The sequence below is a fragment of the Chiloscyllium plagiosum genome, unplaced genomic scaffold (genome assembly GCF_037043375.1).
Source record: "Chiloscyllium plagiosum isolate Xiang-an unplaced genomic scaffold, Cpla_swu_hap1 HiC_scaffold_2, whole genome shotgun sequence".
NCBI lineage: Eukaryota > Metazoa > Chordata > Chondrichthyes > Orectolobiformes > Hemiscylliidae > Chiloscyllium > Chiloscyllium plagiosum.
This window is the reverse complement of record NW_028270140.1, coordinates 130,950,263-130,966,981: the sequence shown is the minus strand read 5'-3', so window position 1 is coordinate 130,966,981 and position 16,719 is coordinate 130,950,263. Positions and strand designations below refer to the sequence as shown.

Genomic DNA, 16,719 nt, shown 5'->3' with positions numbered 1-16,719 from the left:
TTTCACAGCATGAGTGAGAATTGATGTATTAATAATCTTCTTTAACAGTACTGGACCAAAAATAGAGACTATGATCACAGACATTTGCTGTGGGTGCAAATACTTCGGGATATAATTGATAAGGACAAGAAATTTCCATTTTGCTGTTTATTTCTGTACCCTCAGATTTGTCGCTTATGTTTCCAACATAATGCTCCATTAGATGCCATTGCGCAGTTCCGTAAACATGTGGATTTGTGCAAAAAGAAGATAGGAAGTGCAGAACTGGCATTTGAACATGCAGCCTGGATGTCTAAACAGTATGATCTTATCAATTCCTTAAACTTGTAATTGCTCCCTTGCCTGCATGCATGTTAAATTCATAGATTGTGATGACAGGGGCACAATTTTATTTCTTTTACTGGGGGTTCCTCACTTATCACTATTTATTTTTCTTATTCATTAAGCTATGCTACTGGATGTCTTCTGTGAATATATTTGTAATACTTGCTTTTTTTTCCCCCTTTTGTGAGATTTCAAGCATTTGGGGATTTGTTTGACGAAGCCATTAAACTTGGCCTCACAGCAATTCAGACCCAGAACCCTGGCTTCTATTACCAACAGGCAGCATACTATGCACAAGAACGTAAACAGCTGGCAAATCAACTCTGCAATCATGATGTATGTAAAGTTTTTAAGAAATATGACATAAAGCTAGAGAGTGTAATTTGACACATTGTGAGTCATTTGACTTAAAATTCATCTTGGGTTGGAATACAAATTTGAGAAATTTTATTACCTTCATTTTTATTAACAATATATACTTTGTACAAAAAAAGTTGTGTGAAGGAAGAAAAGTAATTAAATTCAATAAAATATATTCGTGGCTTCAATTAAAGGTTTCTAAGGATGTCGTTTTTGCTCCAAGCAAATTCTGTTTAGAAACATTGCATACTGGAGGCAAAAATTGTTTTTTTAAAAAATTGGACGCATTTATAATTTTATAAGTCTCTGAAGGGGATCACAGCATAGTGTTCTAATGCTTGTCAATTACTTAATGCTTAATGTACATTTGTTTGTGTCCTAAGTAACTTTTAATTTTCTATAGCTGTATGATATCACATTAATTATCTGTGGTCCTGTAAATTTTTTTTGATTATCCCACAAAATTGCAGATAATCATGGACCAATGCGAGTGAGAATATTATTTTCTACTTTTGCTTTATCTTGGCTCTTGCTAACCAGATCAGAAGGCACTGATGCAATCAGTCAGATTGGCCACAGTCATAAGAGGTGACCAAAAAATATACCATAATGCAAACTGTGACTCTCCCCACCATCCTACACTCCTGACTAGTAAAGGAACCATGCACTCTCCTTCAGTATACTGTTAAAGCTTCCAAAGCACTGATGTCAAAGAGCTAGTGATGTGGCCCCCACTTAAATGAACACAGGTACATGCAAAATACATTTAGACTCAACTTATTCCACTTGCTTTGTTAGCATGAATATTATCTACTTAATTTAAAATTAGTTCCACTGAGAGGACTGTTGAGGGTGTCTGATGTATCATTGGGTTAATTAAGGAAAAGTATGGTTGGTAGTTAAAGGAACCTTTTTGTCCCACTGGGTTTCAAGAGCTTGGACCTGGATGGTTAATAGTTAATTCACCGGTTCTAGTATTAACTAATCTCACTGGGAAGGGCAGGGCTGCCAAAGGGTTTGCGAATTAGAAAGGCTAACTGAGAGAATATCCAGATATTCGGGTTTCTCAACAATTCACTTATCCTCTAGCAACCTTCCTCTTGATGAATAATCCTGGGCCAGTATAAATGCACATGGTTGCATCTTTTTTGTTTTGTTTCTTGACTTCGGTAAAGCAAACCTCAACTCCTTAGCAAGGTCGCATTTCTGTGTGTGTGTGTGAGAGACACTAAGAAGTACACAGTGTAAAGTTACTAATAACAAAGAACAAAGAAAATTTACAGCCCAGGAACAGGCCCTTCGGCCCTTCAAGCCTGAGCTGATCCAAATGTACTGTCTAAACCTGTCGGTCAATTCCTAAGCATTTGTAACCCTCTGCTCCCCACCTACTCATGCATCTGTCCAGAAGCATCTTAAATGAATCTACTGTGCCTACCTCTATCACCTCTGCTGGCAACGTGTTCCAGATGCCCACCACCCTCTGTGTGCAGTACTTGCCGCGTGTATCCCCCTTAAATTTTCCACCTCTCACCTTGAAAGCATGACCTCTGGTTATTGAATCCTTCACCCTGGGAAAAAGCTTGTCTCTATCCACCCTGTCTATACCCTTCATAATTTTGTAAACCTCAATCTGGTTCCCCCTCAATCTCCTTTTGTCTAGTGAAAATAATCCTAACCTACTCGACCTCTCTTCGTAGCTAGCATCTTCCGTACCAGGCAACATCCTCGTAAACCTTCTCCACACCCTCTCCAAAGTGTCCACATCCTTTTAGTAATGTGGCGACCAGAACTGTACACAATATTCTAAATGCAGCCAAACTAATGTCTTGTACAATTTTAACATGATTGCCAGCTCTTATACTCAATACCCTGTCCAATGAAGGCAAGCATATTGGAATGCTTTAGCCCACTATCTGTTTTAGATGCATTTTTGCATTGAGAGTCTGTGATATTTTGTAGGCTGCGGGCTACAGAACAGAAAGTAATGCATTTAAGGTTGAGTGATCAAATGTATTTGTTTGGCACTTGCACATTAATGACGCTTGAGCAAATAGATTCTTGGATTTATTTTGTTCTGTTATGTTTAATTTTTGTAGTCCTCTACTGCCTATCCCAGTCCTGACCCATTGGAAACTCCTGCTGGAGTGTTGGATTTTTTTGGGCAAAGACCTTGGAGACAAAATCATCAAAGTAAGCGAAGAAGTACCATTTTAGAAAAGTTGATGTAAATGTTTTGATGTGTTCAAGCAGTAATTAAGGAAGGTCTTTTTCCTCTCATGGCCAAATAATTTATTCCTCTCATTGCCCTTAGTTGCTTTATTTTAACTGTACGTACTGGTCAGAGGTGAAGTGATTATTGGCTTGTGAGGCTGACCCGGCTTGCTGAAGCTAACCTCACCGTTACTACTTGTAGTATTTGATTATGTGCCACCACTGACCAAGACCTGTATTATTGTCACTCATTGCTTAAATATTAGCTGGTTTCAACATTGTGTTCTGTTACCAAATCAAATCTCTTCACCAAATGGTAACTCAAAGTACAAGGCTTTAATTTAATTAATGCTTCTCTGTCACGCTATCAGTAGAGATTGGTATTGTGTTTTTAGGATCTGAAAACCCAGGTACTTAACAAAAGAATGAAACATTCATGCTCTAGGTTCAAATAATTTTACTACTCAAAAATTGAAGGACAATAACCAAATCCTTAAATCATGTCTCATATGCCCATTAGAACCCCCCACATATGTGCACGCTTACGCACACCGGCATGCACCAGACATGCATGCGCGCACACGAGACAAGGTCTGATCTTTATTAAAAATCAAAGTTGACTTCATGGCATGAGTACTGCTTCGAACATTTGGGCAAGGGTTGAGATTGCATGGGCCTTCAGTTGTCGTATCACATCACCTCCCACCTATTCTATGGTTGCAAACTCATTTGATACAGTTATGCAACATGGGTCAGAACAAAGTTAAAAATCACAACACCAGATTATAGTCCAACAGGTTTAATTGGAGCGCTGCTCCTTCGTCAGGTGGTTGTGGAGTACACAATTGTAAGACACCGAATTTATAGCAAAAGTTTAGAGTGTGATGGAACTGAAATTATACATTGAAAAATACCTTCATTGTTGAGTCTTTCATCTGTTAGAATGATCATGATAGTTTCACTTCTGTCATATGTAAATCACAAAGCTTTTTTAAAAAGTTACATTCTCCAGCTAACTGTAACAATTGGTGTCAGGCCAGATAAGGGTTGAAGGTCTTAGTCCCCTGTATTCTGTTGTCCGTGCCATAATGTTTAGACTGATTCTAAGCTTAAAAAATGAGTTTACAGAGTCTTACATGAATTCATGCAGTTTTTGAGCAAAGTACAATGTAACTCTGCAAGTATAAATTCACCCCATGTATGTATATGTTCATGTGGGTTTTTGTGTGTGCGTGCGCATGTGCATCTGGAGTGGGGCGTTGAGTGTCTGTGAGAGAGTGTATATGTGTGAGTGTAAAAGGGTCTAAGTCTGTCAGAGGGTGCATGTGAGTGTGTGTAGGTAGGAGTGTCTATGTGTATATAATGCAATGGTGGTCACCTGTAGTGTGACATGAACCCAAAGTCCCAGTTGAGGCCCTCCTTATGGGTACTGAGCTTATCTATCAGCCTCTGCTTGGCCACATTTTGCTGCTGCCTGTCCCGAAGTTTGCCTTGGAGGACGGTCACCCGAAGGTCCGAGGTCAAATGTCCTGGAACGCTGAAGTGTTCTACAACTGGAGGGAACACTCCTGTCTGTTGATTGTTGTGTGGTGCCCATTCATCCGTCACCCTAGCCTTTGCTCACTTTCCTCCATGTACCATGCCTCCGGGCATCCTTGCCTGCAGCGTATAAGATAGACAATGTTGGCTGAGTTGCATAAGTACCTGCCACGTGCATGGTTGGAGGTGTCCCAACGTGTAATGGTGGTGTACATATCCACACTGACACTTCTTGCAGTGCCAACCATGACAGGGTTATATGGAGTTGTCCTGAAAGCCGGGCAGTTTGCTAAGAGCAATGATCTGTTTGAGGTTTGGCGGTTGTTTTGAAGGTGAGCAGTGCAGGTGCGGGGAAAGTCTTGGCGAGGTGCTGATCCTCCTTGATAATGTGTTACAGGTCACTAGAACATGGCCTAGTTGTTCAGCTCCTGAGAAATACTGAACAACGAAGGGTACCCTGTCAGTTGCAGCACACAAGTTCTGTCCCCCGAGGAGGTCATCATGGTTCCTCGCTGTGACACGTTGGAACTGGCGGTCGATGAGTTGAGCATCGTACCCCATTCTTATGAGGGCATCCCTGAGTACTTCAAGGTGCCCGTCAAGTTCCTCCTTATCTGAACAGATCCGGTGTATGCGTAGGGCTTGTCCATAGGGGGTGGCTATTTTAATATGTTTTGGGTGGAAGCTGGAGAAGCGTAGCATTGTGAGGTTGTCTGTGGGTTTGCGGTAGAGTGTGGTGCTGAGGTGTCCATCCTTGATGGAGATGCATGTGTCCAAGAATGAGACAGATAGTCGAGAGTAGTCCATGGTGAGTTTGGTGGGATGAAACTTGTTGTATTATTGTGGAGTTTTATCAGTGACTCCTTGCCATGGGTCCAGAGGAAGAAAATGTTGTCAATGTACATGGTGTATAGTGTTGGTTGAAGGTCCTGCGTAGAGAAGAAGTCTTATTCAAACCTGTGCATGAAAATGTTGGCATATTGGGGTGCAAATTTGGTCCCCATGGCTGTTCCATGTGTCTGGATGAAGAACTGGTTGTCAAAGGTGAAGATGTGATCGAGGATAAAGCGGATGAGTTGTGGGACGGTGTTCAGAGATTGGCAGTTGTTGGTGTTGAGTACTGAGGCAACCCCCCACCCCCCCACCCCAGAGAGAGAGAGAGAGAGAGAGAGAGAGAGAGAGAGAGACAGAGACACACACAACTGCTGCCTTAATCTTTTTGGCCTGTTGCTTATCTCCCAAGCAACTTGGTACATGACCATTTACTGGAAGCCCAAACATCAGATGAAAGAAACCTATTCTTTCAAGGGATCTTCACCTACATAAAATGTAATCTAAACTCCCTTCGCCTCCAAAAAGCACTTGAATTCTCACATTGGATGTCTCTAGGTACACTGCAACCAGTTCAAAACTTGTGCAATACAGTCACTTGTAACATAGGAATGTGGCCTAGCTCAAGTTAGGGAAGAAATGCAAGTTATTTTTCAAATAACTCCGTGCCATTCTTTCAGAATTTTACATGGTAGATCAAGGCTCTTAAATAAACCTCTTTTCTTTTGTATTCTTAAAGTTTTACACAAGAATGATTTACGGAAACATTTCTTCAACCGTGCTTTAACATTTTTTCAGTAACATTCTGTAAATTACGTTTTTTGTACATATTGAATGTTTGCCACTTATTTGAGATTTGTTTTTGAGTTTGTTTTGGATTGTTAGTTGACTGTGGTGTGTGGCATTCAGGAAAGATTCTATGTAATTATTTAAGCAATAGGAAAAATTGCAGGGTGAGGCCTATTCATATGTTTTATATATATATTCTGGAAAGAAAATTTGCCCAAGTTGTGCTGTGGGCCTTTTTCAGGAGTTGTGGAATTCATAATAAGCCAGATTACTAGTCAGAAAATTATTAAAATGCAAGATAGGTATGCCAAGCTGTATCAAACAGTAGAAAAATAGGTGTATTTGGAGCAAAAATTGTATGTTTATAATGGGACAAAATTATTCTAATTGACTGCATTGCCTAATCTGAAACTAGTGATACAAAGTTCCATGCTTTTTGCAATTAGCCAGTCTTGCCCACGACAGTGAATACAAAGTTTGCTTTCTCTTCAAAGACTTGGGTATCAATTCTTAATCTTTGCTTATGTATGTTTGTCGAGTGAATGTCTGACGGCCTGTGCAGCAAATCTAGTACATTTGATTGAATGGTCTGTCAAACCTTATTAATTAGGGGCTTGTCTGAAGGTTTTTGGAGAAGATGCTGATGGTTACAGTTGGCCATAAAACCTTACTTGGCATCAAACGTCAGGAGAGCATTATGAAAGAAATAATTAGACAATGGTCTTATTATCAGAGATATTTGTACTTAGGCAATGCTTTGTGGAAAACATTCAGTTTGAATTGAATAATTCTATAGATGGGTCTATATTTCCAGCATTTGTTTTTGTTCAATTTGAATGGTATGCAATTAACCTGTAGTTTTTACTTGGGAGACTGTGTTTTTTGAGGTTTCACTGAAGATTGATCTATGCATCAGCACATGAAATAGATTGACTAGAATCATAGATTAGGCAACTTGTACCACTGTGGAATGGAGAAAAGAGATGAGGCAAAAAAAAATTAAATTTTGGAGGTGTGATATTAAGAGTGGCACACTAGGCTAGAATTCTTATTCAGAATTGCAGTCTAACACTCAAAAAGCTGACACCATTCAGGACAAAGCACCCACTTTATTGGCACGACATGCGCAATTATCCACTCCCTCCATTAGTGGCGCTCAGTAGCAGCAGTGTGTACTATCAACAAGGTGCACTGCAGAAATTCACCATAGATCCTCAGACAACAAATTCCAAACCCACGATCACTTTCAGCGAGAAGGACAAGGGCAGCAGGTATATGGAACACCATCACCTTCAAGTTCCCCTCCAAGTCACTCAGGAGTGGCTTGGAATTATATCACTATTTGTTCACTGTCGCTGGGTCAAACACCTGAAATTCCCTCGCTAATGGCACTGTGGGCTGATGGACTGCAGTGGTTCAAGAAAGCAGCTCACCACCACCTTCTCAAGGGCAACTAGGAATGGGCGATTAAATGCTGGCCAGCCAGCAACACCCACATCCCATAAATTAATAATAAAACCTTTTACACAGAGGGTGGTTCGCGTGTGGAATGCATTTCCTGACAAAGTGGTAAATGTTGGGCCTAAGTAGAAAGTTTAAAAGACATTTGGATAAGTACATGAATAGGAAGAATTTAGAGGAATGTGAGCCAGGAGCAGGAAGGTGGGACTAGTTTAGTTTGGGATTGTTAGGCATGGACTGGTTGGACCAAAGTATTTTTTTCTGTGCTGTATGACTCTGATGCTATGACAATGATGGTTAACTTTGTCTTTAGAATTTTTGAAGTTATAACAATGGGAATGAGGAGTTAGCCAGAATTGCTTTTTTAAAAAAATCATTCCATCCCCATGGCAACAGCTGTAGACGTTGATTTTGAATAGGTTAAGTGTAACTGATGCCCATCTTTTACTTGTGGTGAAATTTATTCCATTCTGATAGGCCTGACTACACTAATTTCTCCACTTTTTTTTTTCCTATTGCTGTTGACTGTTCATATTTAATGGATTACAAACTATCTTATTCAGGTATTGAGCCACCAGATGCTGAGAAAGAAAAGGTTGGTATTCTCGCCCTTCAGCTCAAAGAAAGAGATGTTGACCACTCTGTAAGTGTGCTTTTCTACTAATGTACCCAACATTGCATGCATTCTGACTTAGACAGAATTTAATTGATTTTGGTGAGTAGGATTAATAACTGATTGAAAATGTTATCAATTGTTAGGAACTAATAATTACCCTCCTGAGTAATGCGGTGGCTCAGTTCAAGAAATACAAGTGTCCTCGAATGAAGAGTCATTTGAGTGAGTAATGCATACCAAATAATTTTGGAACCATAACCAGCTTCTGTGTACTGTTTTGAATTAAGTTTTTTGCCTTTCTGAAAAACATTTGTTACACTCTTTTTTTATGTTGACAGTGGTTCAGATGGGTGAGGAATATTATTATGCTAAGGACTACAGCAAAGCATTGAAGTGAGTATCTCCAGTTATCTATAATGTAAAATTAACTAGAAAAAGACAGATAAGATCAGATTCATTAACTATGGTTGCATCGTTGAAACACTAAATGTGAATGCATCTTTGTTTTCAATGATGATGTGGTACAAAACATATTTTAGTACACAGCTAAGATAATTAGAATATGGTCAAATACAAAAACTATGATAATTCTGTCCTTTCAATATTGTCCAAACAAGTTCTGATCAGTCCAGTATCAGAAAACTATTTGGATAGGATGTGATTTGTTTATTTCTAGCACCTTTCTGGATTATGATTGAAATATAAAACTTTAAAGATTCTTAGAGGTCATAAGTTCATTCCATTGGGAATGCCTTTTCTTTTAACAGTTCTTGTTCTGAAATAAAAATTTAGGAGGTTTCTCTTAGTGTTGGAATCATTTGTACATTAAAATACTTGTAATCCTAAATGAATGATTTGAGTTACATTGACTTCATAAAAATTCACATTATGTTAAACTTGTTATAATATAGAAAACCTCTGCAAAATGCAACTTATTTTTGCCCGCTAATAGTATTAATTTAAGTAACAGTTTTTATAGTTTGTGTATTAAATATTGTTTAAAAAAATTCACCGACCTTCATGATACCATTTCCCACTGTCTCTTCCCTCAAATCATTCTTTTGTGATTAATCCTTTATTAGCAGCATGTTCCTGTTAGTTAACCCATTCCCCAGAGACTCTGGGAAGATAAGAAAGCACTAATTTGTGTCTGTTTAGTTGATGTAATGTCACCTTTCAGTGATTTAACATTTATCCCAAGTGTTACACCCAAAAAAAACAAAGCTCACTATTTATCACAATTCTAAATATGCATACATACACCCAGGCCTACTAATACTTTGTTATGAATAAAGCTACTTCAAAAATTCTATGATTTGGAGATGCCGGTGTTGGACAAAGTTAAAAATCACCACACCAGGTTATAGTCCAACAGGTTTAATTGGAAGCACACCAGCTTTCAGAGTGATGCTCCTTCACCAGGTGACGATCACCTGATGAAGGAGCGTCGCTCCGAAAGCTAGTGTGCTTCCAATTAAACCTGTTGGACTATAACCTGGTGTGGTGATTTTTAACTTCAAAAGTTCTAAGCTGTGTCAAAGTAAAGTACATTCACTACAAAAGCCTAACTTGCATTATCCTCAGCCATAGAGCAATAAAATCCTGAACCTTCTATTTGATGTGGACGAAATGGCATTTTCCTTACAGAAACTGCTTTAACAGCTAACGATTCTCATCAAAATATAATTTAATTTCTCACTTCTGTAATCAAATTAATACAATTAATTCTTGAAAATAACTCTTTTATAATTAGTTGACTTTCTTTTCGAGGGTTGCGAGTCTTTCGAGCTCTTTTCCTGAAAAGGTAGTGGAAGCAGAATCCTTGATTTGTAACAAGAATTTATGTACTACTGCCTTAACATTTCATCCCCTTGAACATTTTTATTGGGGTAAGTGAGAGTGCAGATTTGAGGCTACAGTCAGATCCGCTGTTATTGAATGGCAGAGCAGGCTTGTGGAGTTGAGTGGGCAAAGGTGAGGACTGCAGATGCTGGAAACCACAGTTTAGATTAGAGTGGTGCTGGAAAAGCACAGCAGGTCAGGCAGCATCCAAGGAGCAGGAAAATCGGTGTTTCGGGGAAAAGCCCTTCATCAGGAATGGAGTTGAGTGGCCTACTTCTCCTAATTTGAATGATTGAACATGACTCCCAAGTCACTATGTCCTTGTACACACTTAAATTTGCATATTTCAGTCGCTATTGCCCCCCTACATTCTTCTACCAAAATGCATTACTTCAAATTTCTGCAAATTCCACCTGCGACTTATCTATCAATTATCTATCAGTCTCACTGTTTGTCACATCTCCCTTTATATTATCATCATTGACAGTTTTGAAACTTGACTTTCTTCTGATAGACAAGTCTTTTTTTGTATCAAATAAAAGATGTGGTCCTAGCACAACTCTTGGGGGCACTATTTTCTAGCATCCTCTATTTTGACAAAGAACCATTTATCACAACTTTGCAGCATCTCCGAACAAGAGTTGTACTGGATTCAATGTTAACTCTGTATCTCTCTCTCCACGGATGCTGCCAGACCTGCTGATTTCCACCCCACCCTCATAATTTTCTGACTTTTTTTCAGCTTTCCAACATCTACATTATTTTATTTTTATTTATCACAACCTAGAGCCAATTTTTCATATGCGAGGCTGTACTGCAGTTTTATTATTCTGGCCTTTTATGTGGTATTTTGTCCACACGATTTTAAGAAAGTAATTGACAACATCCTTTGCATTTCTTTCATCAAACTTATTTATTACTGCGTAAAAAGAATGACTGAGGTCAGTCAGATTTGCCTTTTGTGAATCCATGCTGGCTCTCGTTAATTAACACTCACCTCTTCTCGTGCTTTTTCACTCTTGGTTTTTTTTCTCCCAATATGCCATAATTTCCATGCACAAGTTTGAACAAGACTTCTTTGCACAGGACCTGCAACCAACATTATACACCAGATACATTGATGCCATTTTTCTTCCTCTGGACCCATGGCGAGGAGACACTGAAACAGCGACATCAATGAGTTTCATCCCACCATCAGACTTACCATGGACCACTCTTTAGTATCTGTTTCATTCTTTGACACATGCATCTCCGTCAAGAATGGGCACATCAGTACCTCACTCTACCGCAAACCCACAGATAACCTCACGATGCTACACTTCTCCAGCTTCCAGCATAAATGTATTAACACAGCCATCCCCTACCGACAAGCCCTCTGCATACACCGGATCTGTTCAGATGGGGAGGAATGTGATGGGCACCTGAAGGTGCTCAAAGATGCCCTCATTAGAACAGGGTATGATTGCCAGTTCTGACATGCCACATTGAGAAACAGTGTGTGCCCCACACACAGGTTTATGGGGTAAATTTGTATTGGCAGAATTATAATTGCAGATACATTCTATTTTCCTCAAAAATGCATAATCTGCAGGCATTCAATACATGTTTTGTAAATTCTACTTTGGAAATAGAGCTAGTCTGACTCAAGATTGGGATGCAGACAGACTCTGATGCATTGTCTGAGCTGAGATGTCACCTTTTGTTATCTTAAGACGGTGACTGAAAAGACGTTCTGGGATTAATGAACTGAAAACTGCAACCTATTCTAAAAGATGAAAGACTTAACAATCCAGGTTATATTGCAAAACACTGTAATCTTTTGCTATAAATTCTGTGTCTTGTGATCTTACGCTTCACAACTACCTGATAAAGGAGCAGCACTCTGAAAGCTAGTACTTCCAAATAAACCTATTGGACTATAACCTGATGATGTGTGATTTTTAATTTTGTTCACCCCAGTCCAACACTGGCTCCTCCACATCCCTGTATTTTTCATTTCTTCCATCCACCTCACCCCCAATTTTGTTCCTAACAACCTCCCTGCCACAGATGTAAAACAGATTGGACTGGATTGTGATTACTAGGAATGTCCTTTTCTCTTGAATAATATTTGCCAAGCTCCAGTCCTCTGGCATGTGCACTCTATTGAGGATTGAAAGGTTATGACAATGCCTTTCGTTATATTTGCTCCCAGCTCCTTTAGCCTAGAATGCAAACCTTCCAGGCCTAATGACTCAACTTCTCGAAGTAAAACCAGTATCTCTACAAATCTTGCCTATCTATTTCACACCCAGATTTTTTGTTTAGCATGCTGTTCCTTACAAGATATTCAATAAATTTCCTAGATATGCTCTGTGTTTCTAGGGATATGTTGCTTTCTTGTTCCTAATAGGACACATCCCATCTCTTACAACCTTTTCTATTCGTGTGTAGAATATTTTTGGTTTCCCTTTTGTTAACTGCCATTCTATTCTCTCCTTTCTTTGCTGGTCATATTTTCCATTTCTATGCCAACTAATTGTTGAATATCTTTTTCCCACTCCCCCATTTCTGCAGGTTACTGGATTATGTGATGTGTGATTACCGCAGTGAGCGCTGGTGGAAGCTGCTTACCTTTATTCTGACCACTGCACTCAAGTGTGCTTACCTGATGGGTCAAATTAAAGATTATATCACCTACTCCCTGGAGCTACTTGGGAGGTGTATCCTTGCTATTGGAAAAGGAATCCATTTCACCCTTAAAACTATTGTTGCTTCATTGTCTGGATAGTCCTATTTTGGGCATCTCTTAATAACGATTTGGTGAGGTTTAATTGTTGGTTATAAATGAGAGTAAAATTTAAACTGTATTTTCATGTTCTGTTTAATCTCTCTCACATATCCCATGCTATGCAATCAGAACTGCAGGTCAGAGTATAAATTGGTGATCTCCAGAACCTGTCAGTACAGTCCTACCCTTCAAGTAGGAATAACTTTGTGAACTCCCTTTGTTTCCTTGAGCGGTGTATACTTCTGCTTAATGTTGTGTTTAATAATGGGACACAGATCTGCAAATCTGTGCCTGGCCAACCCTGTTCTACTTTTTTACTGGTACAGTCTCCAAGCAGTTTGTTTTCAGCCAGTGGATCATTTCACTTGGCTTCTCGTTTAAAATCTGTTGTTTGGTCTATGATTTGGTCACATTCCCTCATTCGTTTTCTGCCACTTCATGACATCTCTGGTGCCTTGGAATATGATATATTGCATAGTGTCAAATTTTGATGACAAACCTTCTGCATTTCTGTAGAGTAGTTCAGAAGTGCCCAACTGGCAAAGTTTTCCATTCTAATGCTAATCCTGACTTGCTTTGTTCAAATTCACTTTCTGGAGGCTAGCTTTTGTTTATCTCTACCAGAAATGACTTGCTATGTTCAGACAGAGTATGGGAAGAATGTTGTTGCTGGCTGTATGTAGATATGTTAAACAATTTGTTTTCTGTTCTTTGTTTTCTTTATGTGCTAAACATCTATTTATTCAAGTAATCGTATCATGTATTCATACTTTTTTTTGCATTTTCTTCACCACCTTCAGTTCTCTCATGAACATAACAAATAGGAGCTGATCTTGGCTATTAGGCATTACTGTAACCCACTCTGCCATCATGTCTGATCTGAAAATTGCCTCCCCTTCTCTTTCTTGTATCATTAGCTTTGTTCTTAACTCCCTTGTAGGTTATAAATTTGTCTAATTCACCCTTGAATATGTTCAATAACTTCACCTATGCTGCTCTGTTGGGTAAATAAATCCTGTCCTTGCTCTGAGAAAGGAATTCCTCTTTGTGCCCACCTTGAGACTTTTTATCCTGAGACTCTGCCCTCTACATCCAGGTAGACCCTGAATTGCTCACTCTTGCAAGGATCCAGTCCACAGGTACTGTACTCTTTGTTATGTAACATGAGTGAACCCAGACAGGCTTTTTATTATTAAAACCATTGTGCAAATCCCACTGCTATTGAGGATGACTCTTAACTACCCTTTGAAAGGTCCCAGCAAGCTACATGTATGTATCATTCCACTAACACAATGAGAGTACCTACATCATAAGGCTCAGGAGCAAAAGTAGGCCATTCAGCCCAAGTCTTCACCACTAGTGAATCGTGGTTGATCTGATAATCCTCAACTCCTCTTTCCTGCCTTTTTCCCATAACCCTTAATTCCTGTCTGATTAAAAATCTGCCTGCCTCAATATACTTAATGACTTGGCCCTCAATAGACTTATGTAGTAAAGAATTCCATAGATTCTGTACCCTCCAAAGAAATTCCTCCTCAAATGTGTCATCAATGGGTGACACCTTATTCTGAAATGATGCCATCTGGTCCCTAGCCTGTCAAGACTCTTTAGAATCTTATTTGTCAATAAGGTTGCCTCTCTTCTAAACTCCAGTAAGTCCAGGGCTGCCATTTTTTTAAGGTGCCCCACCATCATCTGAAGAGCAATTTGTGTTGGACAACAACTGTTGACTTTGCCAGTGACCCATCATCCTGTGAGGATCTTTAAAAATTTAGTATTTTTGCAGACATTCCAGCAGAGGTCACTAGATAGCAACTGGAAATGTAGTCTTGGGCAATATTGATCAGGTGAAAGGGTGTCCATCACCACCACCACCACCACCATCCACGAAGAGCCAGGTGGAAAAGAAGCCTGTAGATGCTGCCTTCCCCTTGTCCATTGAACAGGTTTAACTGATTTGACTGCAGGTGAAACTTCTTACTCTCACTTGAGTCCCACCTCAGGGCTACCAGATTGCAGAAGCAGTAGTCATTACTGACACTACAAGCAGCCCCATGTGTTAATTCTGGAGGAAGGATGCAGTTGAGCACTCTGGGGTATTGCAGCAGGTTTGGGAAGTGAGGTTGGGTGGAAGTAGCCCCTAGAATAGCCATTAATTAGCCACAGTGACTTTGTAAACATGCTAGCAGATGTTTGATAAATTCTGACCTTGTTTTTTTTCCTGATTTAATTCAAAATGCGAGAGCAGTGTTGATGTCAATGATGGCACCTCAATCATTACCCGAGCTAACTTCAGCTCTTTTACCCATATCTTGGAATTACTGTTCTTTCCTTGCTTCAATAATTGTCAGTTTTAGATAATGGTAATACTGTTTTGAGATTATTCCTTGACTGAAATGACAGCTTCTACACTGAATGATGAACAAAAATCTCGCATTGAAAAGAACTTGATAAAAGTATTGATGGTCAGTATTTGTAGTATCAGTTTTTAAAATATTTAAAAGGAAAAAGAAAAATTACAGTGCCCTCTTCTTTTATACACGTAGAATGAGAGCCCTGCTCCAGAACCTGATTGTGACTCCAAGGCCATTAAAACTGCTCAAAAGGTGTGGGCAGATCGTATTTCTTTAGCTGGAAGTAATGTGTTTACAATTGAGATGCAAGATTATGTGCCGTTTGGTAAGTTTAATTTTTCTAATAAAATAGTTCATCTATATATACATTTTTGTTATTTACCTTTGAAGATGGAAGTGTCCTTTTGCAGAACTTCTGTTGTTTGCATCATTGGCCCCTCTCCCATACTATCACTTCGGGGAGAAAGTGAGGTCTGCAGATGCTGGAGATCAGAGCTGGAAGTGTGTTGCTGGAAAAGCGCAGCAGGTCAGGCAGCATCCAGGGCACAGGAGAATCGACGTTTCGGGCATAAGCCCTTCTTCAGGAATCTTACTATCACTTCCTCTGTAATAGGCTCGTACAATCTGCAGTATTTTACTGCTGTTTCTCCAGACTAGACATTATTTCTGTTAACTATACTTTAATATCTGTAGCTCTTATCACTCTTCTAAAGCAGGGAATAAAGATAACAAAGTGTCCATAAAAACCTCCCTTTTTATGATGCATTTACTTTAAAGCCACGGGAATGGGAAATAACAGATGATGTGAACAAATAAATTGCTTCTGTCTTCCTCTTTAGTCGTTCCAAAACATGTTCCAGTAATTGCTATAAATTAGGAGGTGGAAGAGGGGGAGGATCTTGGTGAAATTACAGATTTCAGCAAAGGGAATTAAGAGCTGTGGACTCTGGATCCAGATGGACTTCATCCTAGTGCCTGATGAAGTGATAGATATATTGATGTTAAATTTTCAATTTCAAGAAAAATTCCCTCAGAATGGAAAGTAGCGTATATAACCTGAGGGAGGCAGGAATCCAAAAACCGTAGGCCTTTTAACTTGAGGCCTGTCATGGGGAAGATGTTGAAGTCGATAATTAGAAGCTATAGCTGCACACTTTTTTCTAAGTTCAAAGTAATTGTTCCAGGTCCGCATGGTTTTGTGAAGGGGAAGTCCCATTTAATCAACTTATTAAATTTCTTTTGAAGAGTAACGTTTGCTGTGGATAAAGGGACCCAGTAGAAGTTTTGTATTTAAATTTTCAGTATTGAGTGTGTGGTGCTGGAAAAGCACAGCAGGTCAGGCAGCATCCAAAGAGCAGGAGAATCGATGTTTCGGGTGTAAGCCCTTCATCAGGAATGCGTATAGCTATAGGTACATGAAATATAATGTGGGAAAATGTGAAATTCTTCACTTTGGCAGGAAGAATTTTTAAAAAAAAAGTAGAGTACTTCTGAAGCAGAGACTGAGAGCAAAAGTTCAAGATCCAAAGGGTTCTAGTATGAGTCATAAAAGATTCATAGCAGACAAAACACATAATCCAGATACAGTTTTTTTAATTAAAGAAATTGAACACAACTGAAGT

At 39.2% G+C, this 16,719-nt stretch overlaps 1 protein-coding gene across 3 annotated transcripts in view; it reads left to right on the top strand.

The window, feature by feature from the left end:
* trappc11 (trafficking protein particle complex subunit 11) overlaps window positions 1–16,719 on the top strand; it is an 84,718-nt gene that overhangs the window by 42,706 nt on the left and 25,293 nt on the right. For all 3 annotated transcript variants that reach the window (XM_043705315.2, XM_043705329.2, XM_043705319.2), the window contains exons 9-17: window positions 166–299; window positions 513–660; window positions 2,781–2,874; window positions 8,079–8,158; window positions 8,275–8,353; window positions 8,470–8,524; window positions 12,530–12,675; window positions 15,147–15,208; window positions 15,290–15,422. In XM_043705315.2, coding sequence (XP_043561250.2) covers window positions 166–299; window positions 513–660; window positions 2,781–2,874; window positions 8,079–8,158; window positions 8,275–8,353; window positions 8,470–8,524; window positions 12,530–12,675; window positions 15,147–15,208; window positions 15,290–15,422 — 931 coding nt within the window. The remainder of the gene's footprint in view (window positions 1–165; window positions 300–512; window positions 661–2,780; window positions 2,875–8,078; window positions 8,159–8,274; window positions 8,354–8,469; window positions 8,525–12,529; window positions 12,676–15,146; window positions 15,209–15,289; window positions 15,423–16,719) is intronic.